The sequence below is a fragment of the Cynocephalus volans genome, chromosome 15 (genome assembly GCF_027409185.1).
Source record: "Cynocephalus volans isolate mCynVol1 chromosome 15, mCynVol1.pri, whole genome shotgun sequence".
Lineage (NCBI taxonomy): Eukaryota > Metazoa > Chordata > Mammalia > Dermoptera > Cynocephalidae > Cynocephalus > Cynocephalus volans.
Window position 1 is genome coordinate 43,770,518 of NC_084474.1, and position 17,421 is coordinate 43,787,938.

Genomic DNA, 17,421 nt, shown 5'->3' on the forward strand with positions numbered 1-17,421 from the left:
TTTAGTTAATCCTGAAATTTTACTGGGCATTGAGCGTGCAGAGGAAAGGCCTAAAACTGAATGACAAAGAAAGACAAAGGACTGAAGAACGGCAGATACTGTGTATCATGGAAGCTTCCCCACGAGTGTATTTCCACTCATGTGCAGGACCAGCAACCCTCTGGGATTGAAAGGTCAGCCCCGAATCAGGCTGCCACAGCCTGCTCCTAGCTAGGAAACAGCATAACAGCTCTTGTCTTGAATCTCAGGTTACCACAAACTCCTGGAAAAGAAAGAAAGGAAAGAAAAAAACCCTACATCACACCCACTCTTGCATAGAGCGTTTACAGTACAGTATGTGGCGGGGTGTTCCTTTCCTCTTGAACTGGAACACAGTGTAAACCAATACAAGAAGGCATAAGGCCAAGATGCAGGGGATGACAATAGCTATGGCTTTCACAGTGCTGGCTGTGTTGTCCAGTTTGATGACAATGTCTACATCATCTGGTGGGCTATGTCCTTCTTTATCTCTGTCTGTTGGTCCATCACAGCCCATAAAATCCTTGAGGATGGATCTTGGATATCCAGGTTCTACCTTGAGTATCTGGTTGTTGAATTTCCAATACTCCTTTCCTTTGTAGAAATACGTAAAGCCTGAGGGGGAAACACACACAGAGGTACCACTTATTTGTGAAACTGTGTATGTATTGAAAAGTTAATGAAATAAGTCATTTCTTAAAGGCTGTATTTTAAGGTCCTTCAATTTTCATAGGAAGAAAACACTATTCTCAGCTCAGCAGTCTGGTAAAATGGCTCTGGCTGCTGTGCTCTCGGAACCGTACCCTCTAATGCCTACAGAAAGCTCAGCCTAGAGAGAGAAATATTATGTACAGAAAACTACAGAGACCATGCTATACACAGGTACTTCTTATCCACACTAGAAAGAGAACTTTATCCTTTTTCCTGCCTGTAGGATTGCTATTAGTGTGGTAATATCAATCTACATTGAAAGATGCTGCAACCCAGCCCCATGAATTGAAACACTGTTTGTCCTCAGGTTGCAACTGAGGACACTGTTCAATACATCATGAAGAGGCTTCCCCATGAAAACACCTCGAGGGAAATTCCTAATCGTTTTAGTATCATGAATAATTGTGCTCCTCTTAAACAACAGGTTTCCTTTTGTCATTTGGACAAGAAATCATAATAAATCATATATCATAAAACTGGAGATGTTTTCCTTCATCGGCCAGGAATCTTAAGAAATAAATACATATTTATAGGATTTTGTCTTCTAATCTCATTGCTGGCTCTAGATCATGACCACTTTTTCCCTTCTTTGTCCCCTTTATTTAACTTTCTTAATTACCTAGTTTATGTTAAGTTTGTGCCACCTTGCTATATTTCATAAAACTTTCAAAGCCACTATTAATTCCTTTAGAAATAGAGTTTAAAAAAATCTACAGTTCTATCTTTAATACTTCCCAGTAACCTATATTTGATAGAGAAGGAGTAGATTGTGGGAAGCTCAAATAACAGCAATACATATGATTTATGTTCCAAAACATTATGGCATAATAGACTTTGTAAGCTCCTGACAACTAAACTACAAATATGTACATTCATTTTAGGACTACTCTCCAAATTTTGTTTTTCTAATTGGGCATATATCCAGTTTTTAATTTCTGTCCATAGCTCCTTCATGTCAAGTTTGTTTGTGTCTATACTACTTGGATCTAATTCTTATTTTGAGATCAAGTTTAAAAAAAAACCAAGAAGAAATGTTTTAATGCTATAATTACTAAAAAACTATACTTTGGGAGCTACCTATTTTGAATAGAATGCATAATTTAGAGTTTATAATTATTAATGAGGGTTTTTCCCCCTATTTTATTGAGCATTTATTACAGAAGAGGCACTGTGTCAAAAGCTTAGTATATGCCATCTCTTTTAATCCTCACAACTACTCTGTCAGGCAAAATTAACTATATATTCTTTTCAGGCAAAGATATTGAGGCTCGAAGATAGAATCATATGCCCAAATCTTGGTAAAAGCAGGATTTGGTGAAATCTTGGTTGAGATCTAGAGTCTGGACACAATGATTTTGCTAAGACTGGGTCCTTCAGAGATCTTCCATCTTTCATTAAATATTTCTTGGCTAAACAACAAAGGCTGTGACAGATATCACCCCTGAAATGAAGAACTCTGATGTGTCTCAAAAAATTTGATAAAGTATAGACCTTCACTTCAGGTCACTTCATTTTGAAAATCATTCTGTTCAATGACATAAAAATCTGTGTTGCTTTTAGTTTCAAAGGACAGTTTCGCAATCAGAGCAACTTGCCAAGTGAAAACAGGTGTACGTAGACTCAAGTTTTTCTGCAGAGAGTTGGTATTTGATCACGCTAATGAAATCCAATGCAATTACTCAACAAGCTTGGATGAAAAAATGTTAAGGGCCTGCCAAACAACAGTACATTGGACAATCATAGTTGAATAACGGCATTGATCTAGAATTAAACAGACTTTGAAAATAGGTGAATGTACTCCTTATGTTTATAAACTAGAAACCAACAGCTGGAAGTGTTCTCACTTTTAATCTATAGGCAAAGGTAATTACTATAAAGCTACTGGGCATCACACAAAACTTAAGAAGTTGCCATTTTCATAGTAACACACTCCACGTATGGGAGTAGAATTGTAGCTACTGAACACACTTGTTAGAAATAAGAAGTCTAGTCAGTAGGAGTTAGATAATGTAAGTATTTGAAAAGAAGTAGACTGAAAACTTGGTAATAGAAATATGTCAAACCTTGATCCTGCAAAATTCAGTTCATTCGATAATTGAGGTTTTCTTTTTTTCATTTATGAAATGTCAGTTGGTTGAAGGGATGTTTAGGCATTTGTAATTTTTTTGCCTTTTTAAACAGCTTTGACATTATATTCTTGTAGAAATATGTAAAACTTTGAGAGGAACAACTTCCACAGATTTTAATCTGAATTTTCATTTTTTGTGAGAAAGTCTGAGAAAGAAATCAATGAGGCTGAAATGCATTACTTGATCATTATTTCCCCTTATATTTGACTGGACTTTACTGGTGAATTTTCTATTGCTTTGTCCTAAAAATGTAATGAGACACAGTCCACCATAGCTCTTGCATTATAATTTAGTAGATGTTTCTTGATGGCAGTAACTCTGTGTTCTATTTCACTCTTACATGTTTATTAGTAAGAAGTTAGTGTTTAATAAATATGAATAAATAAACCAATCTTGTGGAAATATTTGTTTGAATAAAATTTGTAGATTTTAGCAGGGAGAAAATATGGAGGTGGAAAATGAATATACCAAATCAACAGGACCAAGAATCAAAACTATTTTTAAAGTGGGGCTGCACCCAGAAAAAATAAATAAATAAATAAATAAAATAAAGTGGGGCTGCAATCAGTAAAATGAAATACAACAGTGTTAAGGTAGAATCTCGTATTTACCCTAAAAATTGCATTTGTAAGGAGAGATTATATATACCTGAGATGTGTGGCTTGACAGTAATTAATTAATGAAGTAACACAAAGGAGGGTGTGATTCTTTACCATAATTTTAGTATACTTAAAAAACCCATGTTGTTTAAAAAACACCATGGAGTAATGAGTGCTAAGAGGAAAACATTCCACTCATACTCTGCATATTCTGCACAAATGAAATCTCATTTGGATTACTGTAGTTATTTTGGGGGGCTGAAAGTAAATAGAAAAAATAGGCAAAAAAAAAAACTAAGGAGGAAAACCAGAAAATTGTTAAATTTATTATAAGCATATTATTATTACAAATTGTGATTTTTCTTTATGCCCTTTACCCAATACACCCCTCCCCTAACGCCCCTCCCCGCTCCCCCCATCTCTAGTATCCTTAGGTTTGTTTTCCCCTTCTGAAAGTTCAATGTATTGGAAAACAAGAAAATTGTTAAATGAATATGGTTACAGGTGAAAACCAGTAGGAGGATGGCTCAGGCAGTTACCTTCTGAGAAAGCCTGGGTTTACCTACTATAATAAAATGAAAAATTAAGCCAGCCATGATGGATTGTTAATTACTTTATTGATATTATACGGAAAAATATATTAACTTTTCTTCTTTGGAGATAGCGAATTCAATGGGGCCAGAATATCCTAGTTTCAAACCTTAGATATATATCTTACCAATTTTATGATCATGAGTAAGTTTCTTAAACTAGCTGAGTAATGGTAAAGAGATATTTGTGCAGAGCAATAAAGTTAGACAATGAATTTATGTAAAACACCTGATACAGAGTGAGCTCTCAATAAATGGCACCAGATAGGGATTTTTCATTGTGAAGACAGTGGGATTAATATGAATAGGTAGACATTATAGGAAGGCATATTTCACCCTAATATGAAAAATATTCTTCAAAAATCTATAGCTGAATTTTAAGCTTGTGGATTTCTTTTTTCTTTTTAAAATAACCATTAGGAGAGGATTCCTACAATGGTTGATTCCTACAATGGTGGAAAAGTGAATTAGAGAAACTGTTCCAGTGCTCAATCATCTCTGATATTGTATTTGTTATGTGCATGGGCTTATCCTCATAGGGAATTACTTTGAATCAAAATAATTTATAAAAATGAATGTGTTTATTAAATAATTTGAGCTTACTTATCTTTGATATACAAACATAAGGGAAAAAATGGTGTAAAATTTGAGTTTAAAATAAGAGGCCACAAGCGTGAGATCTCAGTGGAGAATAAGTGGAGAATTTGCTAACTAGACCAAGACCTTCCAGGTTGGTTGGAACTGCTGTTCTACAAGAATAAGCATTTCAGCTGAATAAGACATCTCCTCCACCCCAGGAAGTAAATTTTTAGAGATGTGGAAAGGATACAATTAATTTCAACAACTAATATTTATTGAATGTTTACTATGTGGCTGCCTAAGAAGAGTTTACACTAGAGAAGATAATGGAAATATTAGCTGATTGCTGTAATACAAGATTTTGAGTGCAAGGGTGAGGGTACCAGAAAAGAATATTCAAAGACTCATGAAAGATGAACAATGAGGTCATTGTTGAAAGATATCAAAGAGGGGGCTGAACCAGGAAAGGTCCAGAAGACATAACATATGTTGAATTTTCATCTGTAGTTTTTAACATTTGCAAGCATTGATTTTCCCAACATCCTTTGTTTCTTTGTATTTTATAAAGTTTTATTCACTATGTGAAAAGAACCCATGAGATTCCGAATATAAGCAAACCATTTTTCTCCTTATGAAATTTAACCTTGAGTTAGGAAGATAGTGGGTAATGCTGTGGAAATAGGATACTGACATTCTCAGTCTTGTTTTGTACAACACATACAGGTATGAATTTTCATAGGGGTGGAAATTGATAGTATTTTGTCAGTTATGTTTTCATAACATCAGAATACAATTAAATATTTTCATTAGTTTTTTTATGTTAACTATATTTCTTCATGGTTGTAGAAACAATTTAAGAAGGAGTTACACAGTTCAGAATATATAGTTCAGCACTATTGCACTCATTTATACTGAATGAATATTATTAAATTTTCAGATGGCAGAGAATTGAAGAATCACTGGTCAGGAGGGAAACAAGAAGATTTTTTTGTTAATTAAATATAATTGTGACTTATTTCCAGAGAAACTGAATTAAGTCTCAGATTCTAGAGGCCTTGTACATAGAAACAGGAAATTAAAATAGTTCATGTGCTAAAAAAATTAAGATTCTGTGTTATTTTTCAATTTTTTGAAACAGTTTATTACTTAGAGTACTTTGTTATTTTTGTTAAAAAAAAGTATTTTTGTTATACTAATTTTATCAGCACTGCACTCTACCGAGTGAGCCACAGGCCGGCCCTTGTTATACTAATTTTAGAAAATTAATAAAATGAACATAAAAAATGAGAACTATTATCAAGCCTACTAGAATTAACCACAATAAGATCCTGGCTTAATTTTCTTTGTATACATTTTTATATAGTCTGTGATAACTCTCACCAAAATGTACTCTGAAGCAGTAGTAAGACCTTTGTAAATGTTAGCTAGAGTTGGTTTTATCTGGGCTGCAATAAGCCTCTTTAATCTACCTTCAAGAAATTTCCCCTCTGAAATACTTAATTTTTAAAATGCTTTTTATATTTTTCTAGCTTCTTCCCTGGTAACAGCTATAATTCTTAGAGATGATTTCAGTTTTCTACCTTCCACATGATCATCTTTCACATTTTTTCATTTCTTTGTGCTTTTCATCTGCAGTTTCTTGAGTTTTTGGCCACATTATTGATCTGATTTTTACTGCCTCCAATATGACTGCACTGTGATTTCCTTTATTCTTTTATGATTTCCTGTGTATCTCACATAGATATATTTCATCTCAATCTCTCCTCTCCTAAGCGTTCTGCTCTGCCACATACAAGCTATACCTTATATATCCAACAGAATACACAAAAATTCATAATTCTTAGCAAGTGCTATGATCAGGGCTTCAAGGTTCTTCTTGATTTTGCCTCTGCCTACAGTGTTTTACTCGTGGGACACTATTACACAGAATGTAGTATATCATTACATATAGCAATGCTCAAAAAACAGTATGCTTACTTTGATTTTTCTGACTGGTATTTAGTCATGCTGGTTCTCAGTTCCTTCAAGTTTATATTCAGTATAAAGCTTCCCTAAACTTGCAATATGCTGTTGGTCAATCAGTTTTCAGTGGTGGTATTTTTCATTTTCCCCCTATTTCTTCATTAACTGTTCTCTTTCCTGCTCCCAGATGCACTTAACTTTGTTCTTGCAAAGGATGCTTATTTTTGGTCTTGTAGAATACATGTTACAGACTTTCCATGCTACTGAGGACCCATATAAATATACTATTTTCTTATGATTCCTATTGTAAATCATTTGATGAGGTATGCTTTTTCTCTGTACCTCAGAATGATGTCTTTCTTTTTCTTTGTTCTGAAATATTGCATATAAATTTTATTTTGAATTATTAATATGACATACCTATTTACTAATCAATGAATAAGAAGAGATAAGTTCAAACTTTACATATGCCAACAGACAGGGGAGTATGGATTATCCATGGTTGGGCCACCTTGCCACTGGGATCTAGCTGAATCTCAAATTCTGAGATGCTGAGCAAAGAACATAGGCAGCTCTCAGATTTGTTTCTTGCTGTTGAACCACCATATATTCACTCTAGTCTGATTGTATTGAGCTGGGATCCCCCTAGTTTTGGGGCACTCAAAGCCAAAGAGTGCATGAAAAATTATAACTCTCAGTATGCATTATTATCAGGTGTTATTATGTTTTCACGAATTTTAATAGAAACATAGGTAAGGTTACTTCAAAGGTATTTTATTCATGAGTTCCATATTAAAATATTGCCTGTATCTTTTTCTAATTTTTTTGTGGTCTAAAATGAATTGAGGTTAAAAAATGGGTACAACATAATATTAAATATAAATCCAGGAAGGAAAACTAACATAAATATAATACCAGATAGCTCTAGTATGGTACTTTTCAATGGTTTTATTTCATATACTTAAAAAAGCCTAATGTGCTATTAAAATAGTTGGTAAACCTATGAAATGTATAACACATATGTTACATACCATTTTCTTTGTGCACAAAGGCTCCCTGAGGAGATTCAGGGATCCCCTTCCAGATTGTGATTGGCTTGGGATAGCCAGGGTCCATGGTTTTCATTTCTTCACTATATCTCCAATACCTAGAAAGGATAACAATGACAATAACAACAACACATGCATGGAAATAAATTATGTATAGAAACAGTAATAGCTAACATTCATTAAATCCTTGCTGTATGCTCGACACTGTTACCTGTATACCTGTTACTGGTTTGCAGAACATCGGTTCTGATTTAAATCACTGGAGATGGTGGGCATAAAGTGTTTATTCTGCTTCCTGTCTTACACATGTAAACAATAGGTATATTATTATACATATATATCCTGGATATATTAAAAATGAGTATTATTCAGTCTGCTAAAATTAATAAAAAATGCTAGCTAAGTATGTTACACTAGCTAAGTATACTTAAAATTCATACATATATCAGAGGTTTTCAAAAATCTTTCTTAGGCAGCAGTATACTTTTAAAAAAATAAACTTAAGCAGAATCTGCATTCGTTTATTCATTCAGCAAATATTTACTGAATACCTACTGTGTACCTGGCACTTTTGTAGGTGCTTAGAGATACAACCTTGAACAAAACTGATATGCCTAGCTCTCATCCCTCTTACACTTTAGGATATGTGAGGACATAGCAAATAAACAAATTTATCAATAAATAACCCTTTGGTAGGAGGTGATAAAAGCTATGAAGAAAACAAAGCAGATAAAGTTATCTAGGAATATGGGGAAGCCATTTTAGATTAGTGGACAGAGAGTTTCTCCCTGATAAACTGATATTAGAGCAGAGAGAAGTGAAGAGCAACACATGTAGTTTTTAGGAGAAGAACATTCTAAGCAGAGCAACTAGGAAGTGAAAATTCCTGTGGCAAGCACATGGTTGGATTACTTGAGTGTCTACAAGAAGGCTGGGATGACTAGAATTGAGTTAGTAGTGGGAAGACAAGGTCAGAATGGGAACCAGAACCTAAGATTAGATAGGCCTTTGCAATACAGGGAAGCCTTAGGTTTTCCTCTAAGAGAGACAGGAAGGTAATATATACCTTGAGCACAGGATCTTCAAGATATGGCTTATCATTGAATAGAATAAACTGGTTGCTGTGAGTAAAATAGATTGAAGGGGGTAATGCAGAAGCAGGGATACCAGTTAGGGTGTCACTGCAATATTCCTTGGCCTAGGATATCATCTGTAGAGTAGATGATAATTCAGGGGATTTAGGATGTATTTTGAAGGGAGAGCCCAAAGGACGTACTAATGGATTGGATGCGAGATATGAGAGAGAAGGAAGTTGAATATGACTCAAGAATTTTGAGCATGATCTTATGAAAGAATAATATCGCTATTCAGTACGATAAGGAAGCAGTAGAAGGTAAGCTGGGATGGTTTGAAGAGTCATGAATTTTGTGTTAGTTATGTTCAGACATCAAAGTGGAGTTGTTGGTGAAGAAATTGGGCATATGAATGAAATTGTAGGTCAGATTTTGATTGCTGTTCTCAGTGTATAGACAGTAAAAAGATAATAGCAAAGCTCTCAAGACTCAGAACTCTCAGGCTCCTATCTCCTCACAGGGCAGCCCTAGAGCCACTTTCACAGAACCCCTAGACATCCAGGGAACAAATTATGAACATCCCTACCTTGGATCACTCATTATTGTCTATATGTTTTAAGAGTAAAATGAGTTTATATCTTGAACGTTCAAAAGGACTGACAAAATGGAGTGAAACCATTGGGAGTTCCCAGTGACACTGCCTGTGTTAGGGTAGGCATAATGCTCTCTGCATTATCTTCTTTAATCACAACAAACCCATGAGATAGTCATCACCATTGCCATTGAAGAGAGGAGAATTCCTGGAGGACCAGTGGATGGTAGGTAAATGTATAACCAGGTTTGTCTGATTTCCAAAGTCTAATTTACTCTTTCCACCATGAATGCAGTTTCCAAATTTACTTGACACCACCAAATATGTTTTCCAAATTTATTTGACGATGCTTTTCCTTCCCCACTACAGATCTATGACCATCTACTGAAGCTAGTGTTTAAACAACACAGGTTTGGAAAATGACACATTTATTGTGTTATCCATGAATTAGCTATTTTGCCTGAAATTAGGGAAAAAATGAGTATTTTCCAGTTTGGATATTTTTTCTGTGCTAGGTCTATGGAGGATCCTTTATCTACATAGTTACGAGATCTTATACAGAAGGTTTTGCTATAAATTCCTAGAAATTTCACTCAAATAATATCTGGAATATTAGTGCTTCCTTCATCTTCAATGTTCACAAGGAAAGGAGAAAATGATCGTTCCAGAAACTTTTCCAAAAGTAATCAAGAAGGCAGAGTTTATCCAAAAAGAGAAACAATGTCACAGGGTCCCATCACATGGAAGATGAGAACAGATCTGAGGGACAGATTATGAGAAGCTTCATAAAGAAGCACGGAGCTGAAAAAATGGTGACTTGGGACTGAAAAAGACAATGAAGCAGAATCTTCTGTATCATTCTACCAATTCCAAAATATATTTTCTTTCACAGTCTGTTCATGGAAACATCTGATTTTAATTTTTTTCTGAATATTCCTTTCTCACAGAACATTCCTTAATGAATATAGAATTTTTTTTTTTTTTTTTTTGTCTTTTTCGTGACCGGCACTCAGCCAGTGAGTGCACCAGCCATTCCTGTATAGGATCCGAACCCACGGCGGGAGCGTCGCTGCGCTCCCAGCGCCACACTCTCCTCAGTGCGCCACGGGCTCGGCCCATAGAATGGTTAATGTGGTAAAAAAAAAAAAAAAAAAAAAAAGAATGGTTAATGTGGTAGAGGTTATGCTCATAATAAGATCTCTTAAGTAAATATTTCAATGGGGTTTACAATGGTCATGTACGTTAAATGCTTCCCACACGTGACCAAAGAAAGCCTTTCACAAGGAAATAGTCAAATACCTTATTTCATGGTTCCTAAGAAACAAATTCTTTTTTCACATTTTACATCTCTAAACATCAGAATGCACCTTACAATTGATACAGGATTAAAGCTAACTCGGCAGGGTTTTCCCCTCAATGGTAGATTAAATAATGATACACCATATAATAAATAGCATTTTTAGATGACATAAACTATAACTTAAAGTGAGCTTTTAAGTGCTAATTTAGTAGTTTGGAATAATTTAAAGTCCTGGGGACAATGGGATCACATCCTGTTTGTGATTAAGTAACATTGCTACATATTTATAAGTCAGGTTATTTTTCTGAGTAGTTATGATATTCTTCATGTATTAAAATCTATACAGTATGTAGTGTTTTGTAGCAATAAAGTAAATTTACATACATACATTATTTGATCTTATTTCACTTAAATCCCTCAATAGTCTTCTATAATGCATGTTACAATGTTCTCTACAATAAATGTCCTAACCATGGATTTAGTATGTATGGTCACTCAATTCAATCAATGATAGGGCGTTGGGCATAGTATTAGCCAAAGATAAATGAGTTAGTCACCTTTGCTCTGTTTAAATGTGGCATAGTTGAAATCTAAATTAACTCACTTTAATTCATAGCTTAGTGTAGTTTTCTACCATGTTACTTGCCAGTATTTCCCTTGACACAGCACTATTGTAATAAATCTATCTGCCATTCTTACTCTCTCGCTGCTCTCACTCAAACAATTGCTATTCATGGCTTGGGCAAAATATTCCTTCTTCCCTTTTTTTACTCACACATACATCCATTCACCCACCAATACTTTTTTCAGCAACTCTATTTTATGCCTAAAACATGAGATTCACAGAGATCATATTTCAAGAGAATATTAATAGGATGTGAATTTTATTAGACTCCCTTGTAGGAACATAATTCTAGTATAAATTTATCAAAATAAAAGCATTTTTCCCTCTCCTAGCAGATAATGCAAAACTACAATTTGGGATCACTTTACAATCTTTGAAAAACTCAACATAGGCTTGAACCCTCTGGTTGTCTGCTTTGATACATATCCAGTAAACTTGAATGTGATTACAATTATCTAACTATATTCAGCACTGTCTCATAAAAGGTGCTGAGGCTTATTCATAAATCCAGGTTTGTATTTTAATTTCCAACATATTTGAACATATTTAAACATGAACAAATAAGCTCACCCCAATGACTTTTTTTCTCCCTGAAAATAGGCTTATGTATTCATTTGAGTAGTAAATTGGCATATTCAGATTGAAACACTGTGTAAATAAGCCATTTTGGGGGGTTAAAATTTAAGTAATATAGTGGAAAAAATTGAAATTTTGTGCAGAAGTGTCAGTAAATGATAAAAGCCATTATAAATGAATCTTATAGATTTTTCTTCTGATTTATCAGTTATCTCCAGCAGAGAGAGAGAATTCTAGCAGAATTTTGACTTAAATCATATGATTCTTTAAAAGAAGCATTCTTAATGCTTCAAAATCCTACTCTTTAAAAACATTCTTCAAAATATAATAAAATAGAAAATATAAATTGTTACTGTACTATTGAATGATTTAAAAACACAAACGTTAAGTAATTATGTCATAAACACACAACTTAAGCTGGAGGAAATAAAAATATTTTTTCTATTTTACTATAAGTGCTATTAACTTAAAAAACCCAAAGCGAATCTAAATTCTGTCCTTGTTATTTGAAAATATCTTAAAATTCTCAACTGTTAAGCTTAGAATGAAATACAGAAATAGAGTCTTGGATATATTTGTGAGAGGATGCTAAGAGATGATATAGAAACATAGCATTTTAAAGCTAAATGCTATGAAGATCGAAATATAGCTAGGTACCAAATTATACTGTATTAAGAAAAGGGCAAGCAGGAATACGAGCAATTGAATTACATGCTATATATGAAGTAAACAGTAGATATTTTAATCTGAATTTACAGATCTATTTAAAGAACCATCATTTCATCTACTATCTTTAGCTATCTCTATATTTAGAAGATTTTATGTGAGTCCCTCCTTTCAATACCATTTATGTGTCCATTACTCTCAAATCTGTGCCTCTGATCGACCTTTCCAGATGCACACTCAATAACCAACTACCTACTTGACTTCTCCACTTGGTGTGTAAATAGACATCTCGGTCCAAATATGGGTATTTCAATATCTTAATCCCCTTCCCTCAATATTCTTTCTTCTGACGGCTCTAACTCCAGAAATGGTACTACCTACTTAATCATTTAGGTGGAAAACATAGAAGTTACCTTTGCTTTATTTTGTTCCTCCCCCTAAACTCTAAGCCATAAGAACAACTTGTTATGTTATATTCAACATGTATCCTGCACCCAGACCTTTTGCTCCATCTCCAGCACCACTCTGTGCCCCTACACTCCTTCAACAGCCTCCCTATTACCCTCCTTACTTCCACTCTTGAAGTTCATTCTTCACACAGAAGCCAGAATGATCTTTGTGAATACACAGAAGATCATGTCACTTTCCTGTTGAAAACCCTCCTATGCCTTCCCATTGTACTTAGAATAAAATTCAAACTTTTTGCCGCGGCTGATAGGGCCCTCCATAACTAGTGCCTGCTTGCCTGTGTGACCTTTTCTATCACTTTATCACTATATTTTAGCCATAAAGTTTTTCTGTTTTTCAACAACCCAATTTCATTCCTACAGAAGTCCCAACTCAAGTGTCCCTTTTAAAAGTGAGGCCCTCTCCGACTCCCACATTAACTTCTCAACCACTCCTTACCACTCATGAGTCTCTACGGCATCATCACCTTGTTTTATTTCCGTGTGGCATTTCTCAATGTGAAAATTATCAGGATCATTTACGTGTTATTGTTTATTATTTGTCTCCCCCGACAGTATGTCAGGATCATGGGACTGGGACTTTGTGGTCTTTTCTACTAATGTATCCTAGCATATGTCACATAGTATGTGCTCAAAAATAATTTTTCAATGACTGAATGATGGCTAGCCCAGGATGGGTAAAGAAATCTTAAGGGAGCAGGCATTAGAGCTATTGAGAATGGAAGGGGCTCTCCCATATTCATACTGTCATGAAAGGTAGTTAGACAGGTAGGCAGTTAAGTCTATAATAAATGTATTAATAATTGTTGTGACTCTGAGGTTATATAATTACACCTGTGGAGTATAATTGAGGGTGTACAGATTTTGGTAGGAAGTGGATAACGTGCAGGGCTGACATATGGCAGCAAGTGGACCAAATCTAATTTAAAGATGTGCTTTGTTTATTTAGCCAATTATTGTAAGTGATCCTGATTTTGAATGCTTTTCTAGAGTATTTGCATGTTCCAGCTTACCACAGCACCCATCACTCCTATTGCTATATATACTACTGTGCTATCCCGTAGTGATATATTTATGTTATTCACCTAATCCCTTTGAGCAACTGGGTTTCTTACACCTGGATTAGATTCTCTCTCAAATCCCTTCTGCTCTTCGCTTTAGAAATATCAAAAACTATTAACACAACTTCTTTTATTTATTTATTTATTTATTTATTTATTTATTTATTTAAGCTGAAAGATGGCAGTGGGAGAAAAGAGGAAAGGAAAAATAAATTTTCATATAAAAGTGATAACCAAATTGTTTCTGTTTGTATTAGATAGTTGAATGTCTTTTCCATCTACTTTATTTTTTATCTTATTTTATTTTTTGAAGACTTTTTTTTTTGCATAGAACTTTTTTTTATTGGTTATGAATATTCATGGGGTACACAGCTAATTGTCACCACTCGTGCCCAAGATGTGATGGTCAGATCCATACTTGCAGCAGGCCCATTACTACAAATTGTGATTATACCCCATGTCCCCCACCCAATTATCCACGACCTCCCTCCCCAACCCCCTTTCCCCCACTCCACTTTGTATCCCTAGGTATGCTCTCTCCCTCTGGAAGTCCAACACACCACAGTGGTTTTTCTTTCCTTCCTTCTTTCTCTCTTAGGTCCCTCTTATGAGTGAGTACATGTGGTATTTTTCCCTCTGTACTTTGCTTATTTCACTCAACATAAGTTTCTCCAAGCTTATCCATGTTGTTGTAAATGGGAGAATTTCATTCTTTCTTATGGCAGAGTAGTATTCTATGATGTATATATACCACAGTTTTCTTATCCAATCATCCGTCGATGGATATTTAGGTTGGTTCCATATCTTGACTATTGTAAACAGAGCTGTGATGAACATGGGAGTGCAGGTATCCCTTCAACATGATGATTTCCATTCCTTTGGGTATATACCCAGAAGTGGGATTGCTGGATCGTATGGAAGATCAATCTGTAGTTGCTTGAGAAACCTCCATACTTTTTTCCATAGTGGTTGTTCTAATTCACAGTCCCACCAACTGTGCAGGAGTGTTCCCCTTTCTCCATACAGTCACCAGCATTTGTTATTCTCCATCTTTTTGATTATAGCCAGTCTAACTGGGGTGAGGTGATATCTCAATTTGGTTTTAGTTTGCATTTCCCTGTCCATCTATTTTAAAATCTAAAATGAATGTATTGATAAATGTAGTGACTCTGGAATTATAAAATCATATACACGCAAAGTAATCTTTTTATAAAACTTCTGTAACTCATGATATCCTACATAAGACCACACATAGGGATATTAATTGGATTCCTGCTTTCAATGTTTTTAAAACCCATAAAACCACAGTTATTTAAATAGAACTTAAAAATAATAAAAGCATTTCTACACATTTTGCTTTATTTTGCATGCAGTTTTTCAAGTAGGAAGCAAATAAACTAAAAACCCTTTCCCATTTACTATAGTCTTTATTATAAATTTGGCATTGAATATTCATTGATTTCACTGATATGAAATTTGAATAGAATGGAAACATTTTAAAAACAATCCCTGCATATGTGGAAAAAAAGAGCTGTCTGATAATGAAATGGCAGTTTTCATCATCTACGAAACTCCTCTAATTAAAAGTGTTTTATGAGAGATAAGCTTTCATTTTCTGTCCCATAAAAGATAACTTCTCTAAATTGTCTCCTTGGACTTTCATTTCTACCCGTCTGTCAAAAAAAAAAAAAAAAAAAAAAAAAAAAAGTAACTCCATATTGTATATTGTATCTAATCCTGAAAGAGTACATTCAAGCAATTAAAACTAGCTGGGGAATTTAACAACCTTAACAGTTAGAGCATTTTAAAGAATATAAGTTTGAAGATTTATTTTTATTATTTATTTCAGTATGCTGTGGCAATAAAGTTCTTCATTCTTCTCCTTTCATTCTCTATTACACTTACATCATGATGAGAGTCATTATACTTTGTGTGGCTATAAGTAGCATCTTCTCCTTAATAGAAGTTTTGTTTGATGGATCTTTTTTGTTTGTGATTTTGTAAGAAATATTTTAGCAAAGATTTAACTTTATTCTAGCCAATTAAAACCTGTGAACATTTTGTTATAGGAATATATATATATAATTAGAGTATATATACACATAATATAATGTATATTCTACAAAGTTAGTAGCAGAATAAGTTTAGAAGTGTACATTCATATCCATGGGGACCAACTATAGAATGTTTAACATCATTTGCAATTAAAAACTGTAAATTTCAAAATTAAGTTTCTATTCTTCCTTTTTTTAAAAGTTGGAAACATTTTATTGGGTTATTTTATGATAAGATAATAAGGCAAACTCAATACTGGTATGTTGGACATTAAAGCCTGTTTATATGTGTGTTTTTTAAAAAAAAATTACTTGTAAAAGGCAATACAATGGCATACTTAAGTCATTCTACAAACAATGAAGTCTCCTTATGAGTTCCACATTATGACCCAGCTAGTAATAGTGTAACTAAAATCTGATTTTATTTATATTACTTTTTATGCTTAATATTTATTTAAATTAATACAAAATGCAGCCTTTAACTTACAAAAGTTTTATGTGTTATATCTGTCAAAAAGCGGACAGGAGTGGAGCTAGGTATATACCATTAGCTTCTGTAAGTTATAAGACTAACAATTCACTTACATTTTATGAATGCTGTTAGCAATGTCACAAAAGGGGGAAAAAAATAAGAGAGAGTAAAATAGCTGGAAAGGAATACTACACTTCAAGCTAAAAGCACTTAGCCCAGTGATAGTCTGGCTATAGTTCATAACACCTGCTTTCTGGTATCTAGATAGCTTCTTAGGAAATAGAACCTGCATCTAAACGGAAATTCTTTGAAAATGTTCACTATTAACAGTGTGAAAAGTGTAAAAATTTAACTTTGAGTGTGAAAATATGGAAATTATGTGTTAAAAAGCATCTTTCTTAAATAAAGTAAAATTACAATAAAATGCATTGCAAGGAAGCCTATATTCACTGCCTAGACAGCTTTATAGGCATGTTATGATAATGGGGAAAAGAAAGAATATATACTCCATATATTCATACATTCATAAGAAAGTCATATTAGTTGAATATATTAGAGAAAGATTAATCTTAAGTATTATTGCATTAACTTTTGTGTTTATATCCACAGAGACGTTCCATCAACAAACAGTACATGCCTATGATAGACTAGAAATGTTGATTTCTCTAAACATTAGTTAACTGTTTGCCTCATGTGAAATGTGTACTGACCTGTCCCCCTTGAAGAAATAGGTTTTCCCAACGTCCTCCCACCAAATGGCTGAATCAATACCATGAGGGGGAATTCCGCTTCCAAGAGTTATCAAGTCATGAGGGTAACCAGGTTGAAGGGTTGTGTCCTTGAACACCCAGTATTTGTTACCTGTATGAAATAAGTGCAAATGCAGAATACATTAATT

At 34.1% G+C, this 17,421-nt stretch overlaps 1 protein-coding gene across 1 annotated transcript in view; it reads right to left on the reverse strand.

Annotated features, from left to right (window-relative positions):
* Positions 1-298: 298 nt before the first annotated feature.
* The window catches only part of MMP16 (matrix metallopeptidase 16), a 278,577-nt gene continuing 261,454 nt past the window's right edge, over positions 299-17,421 (reverse strand). The window contains exons 8-10 of the mRNA XM_063079965.1: positions 17,234-17,384; positions 7,620-7,735; positions 299-633 (exon numbers count right to left, since the gene is read on the reverse strand). Coding sequence (XP_062936035.1) covers positions 299-633; positions 7,620-7,735; positions 17,234-17,384 — 602 coding nt within the window. The remainder of the gene's footprint in view (positions 634-7,619; positions 7,736-17,233; positions 17,385-17,421) is intronic.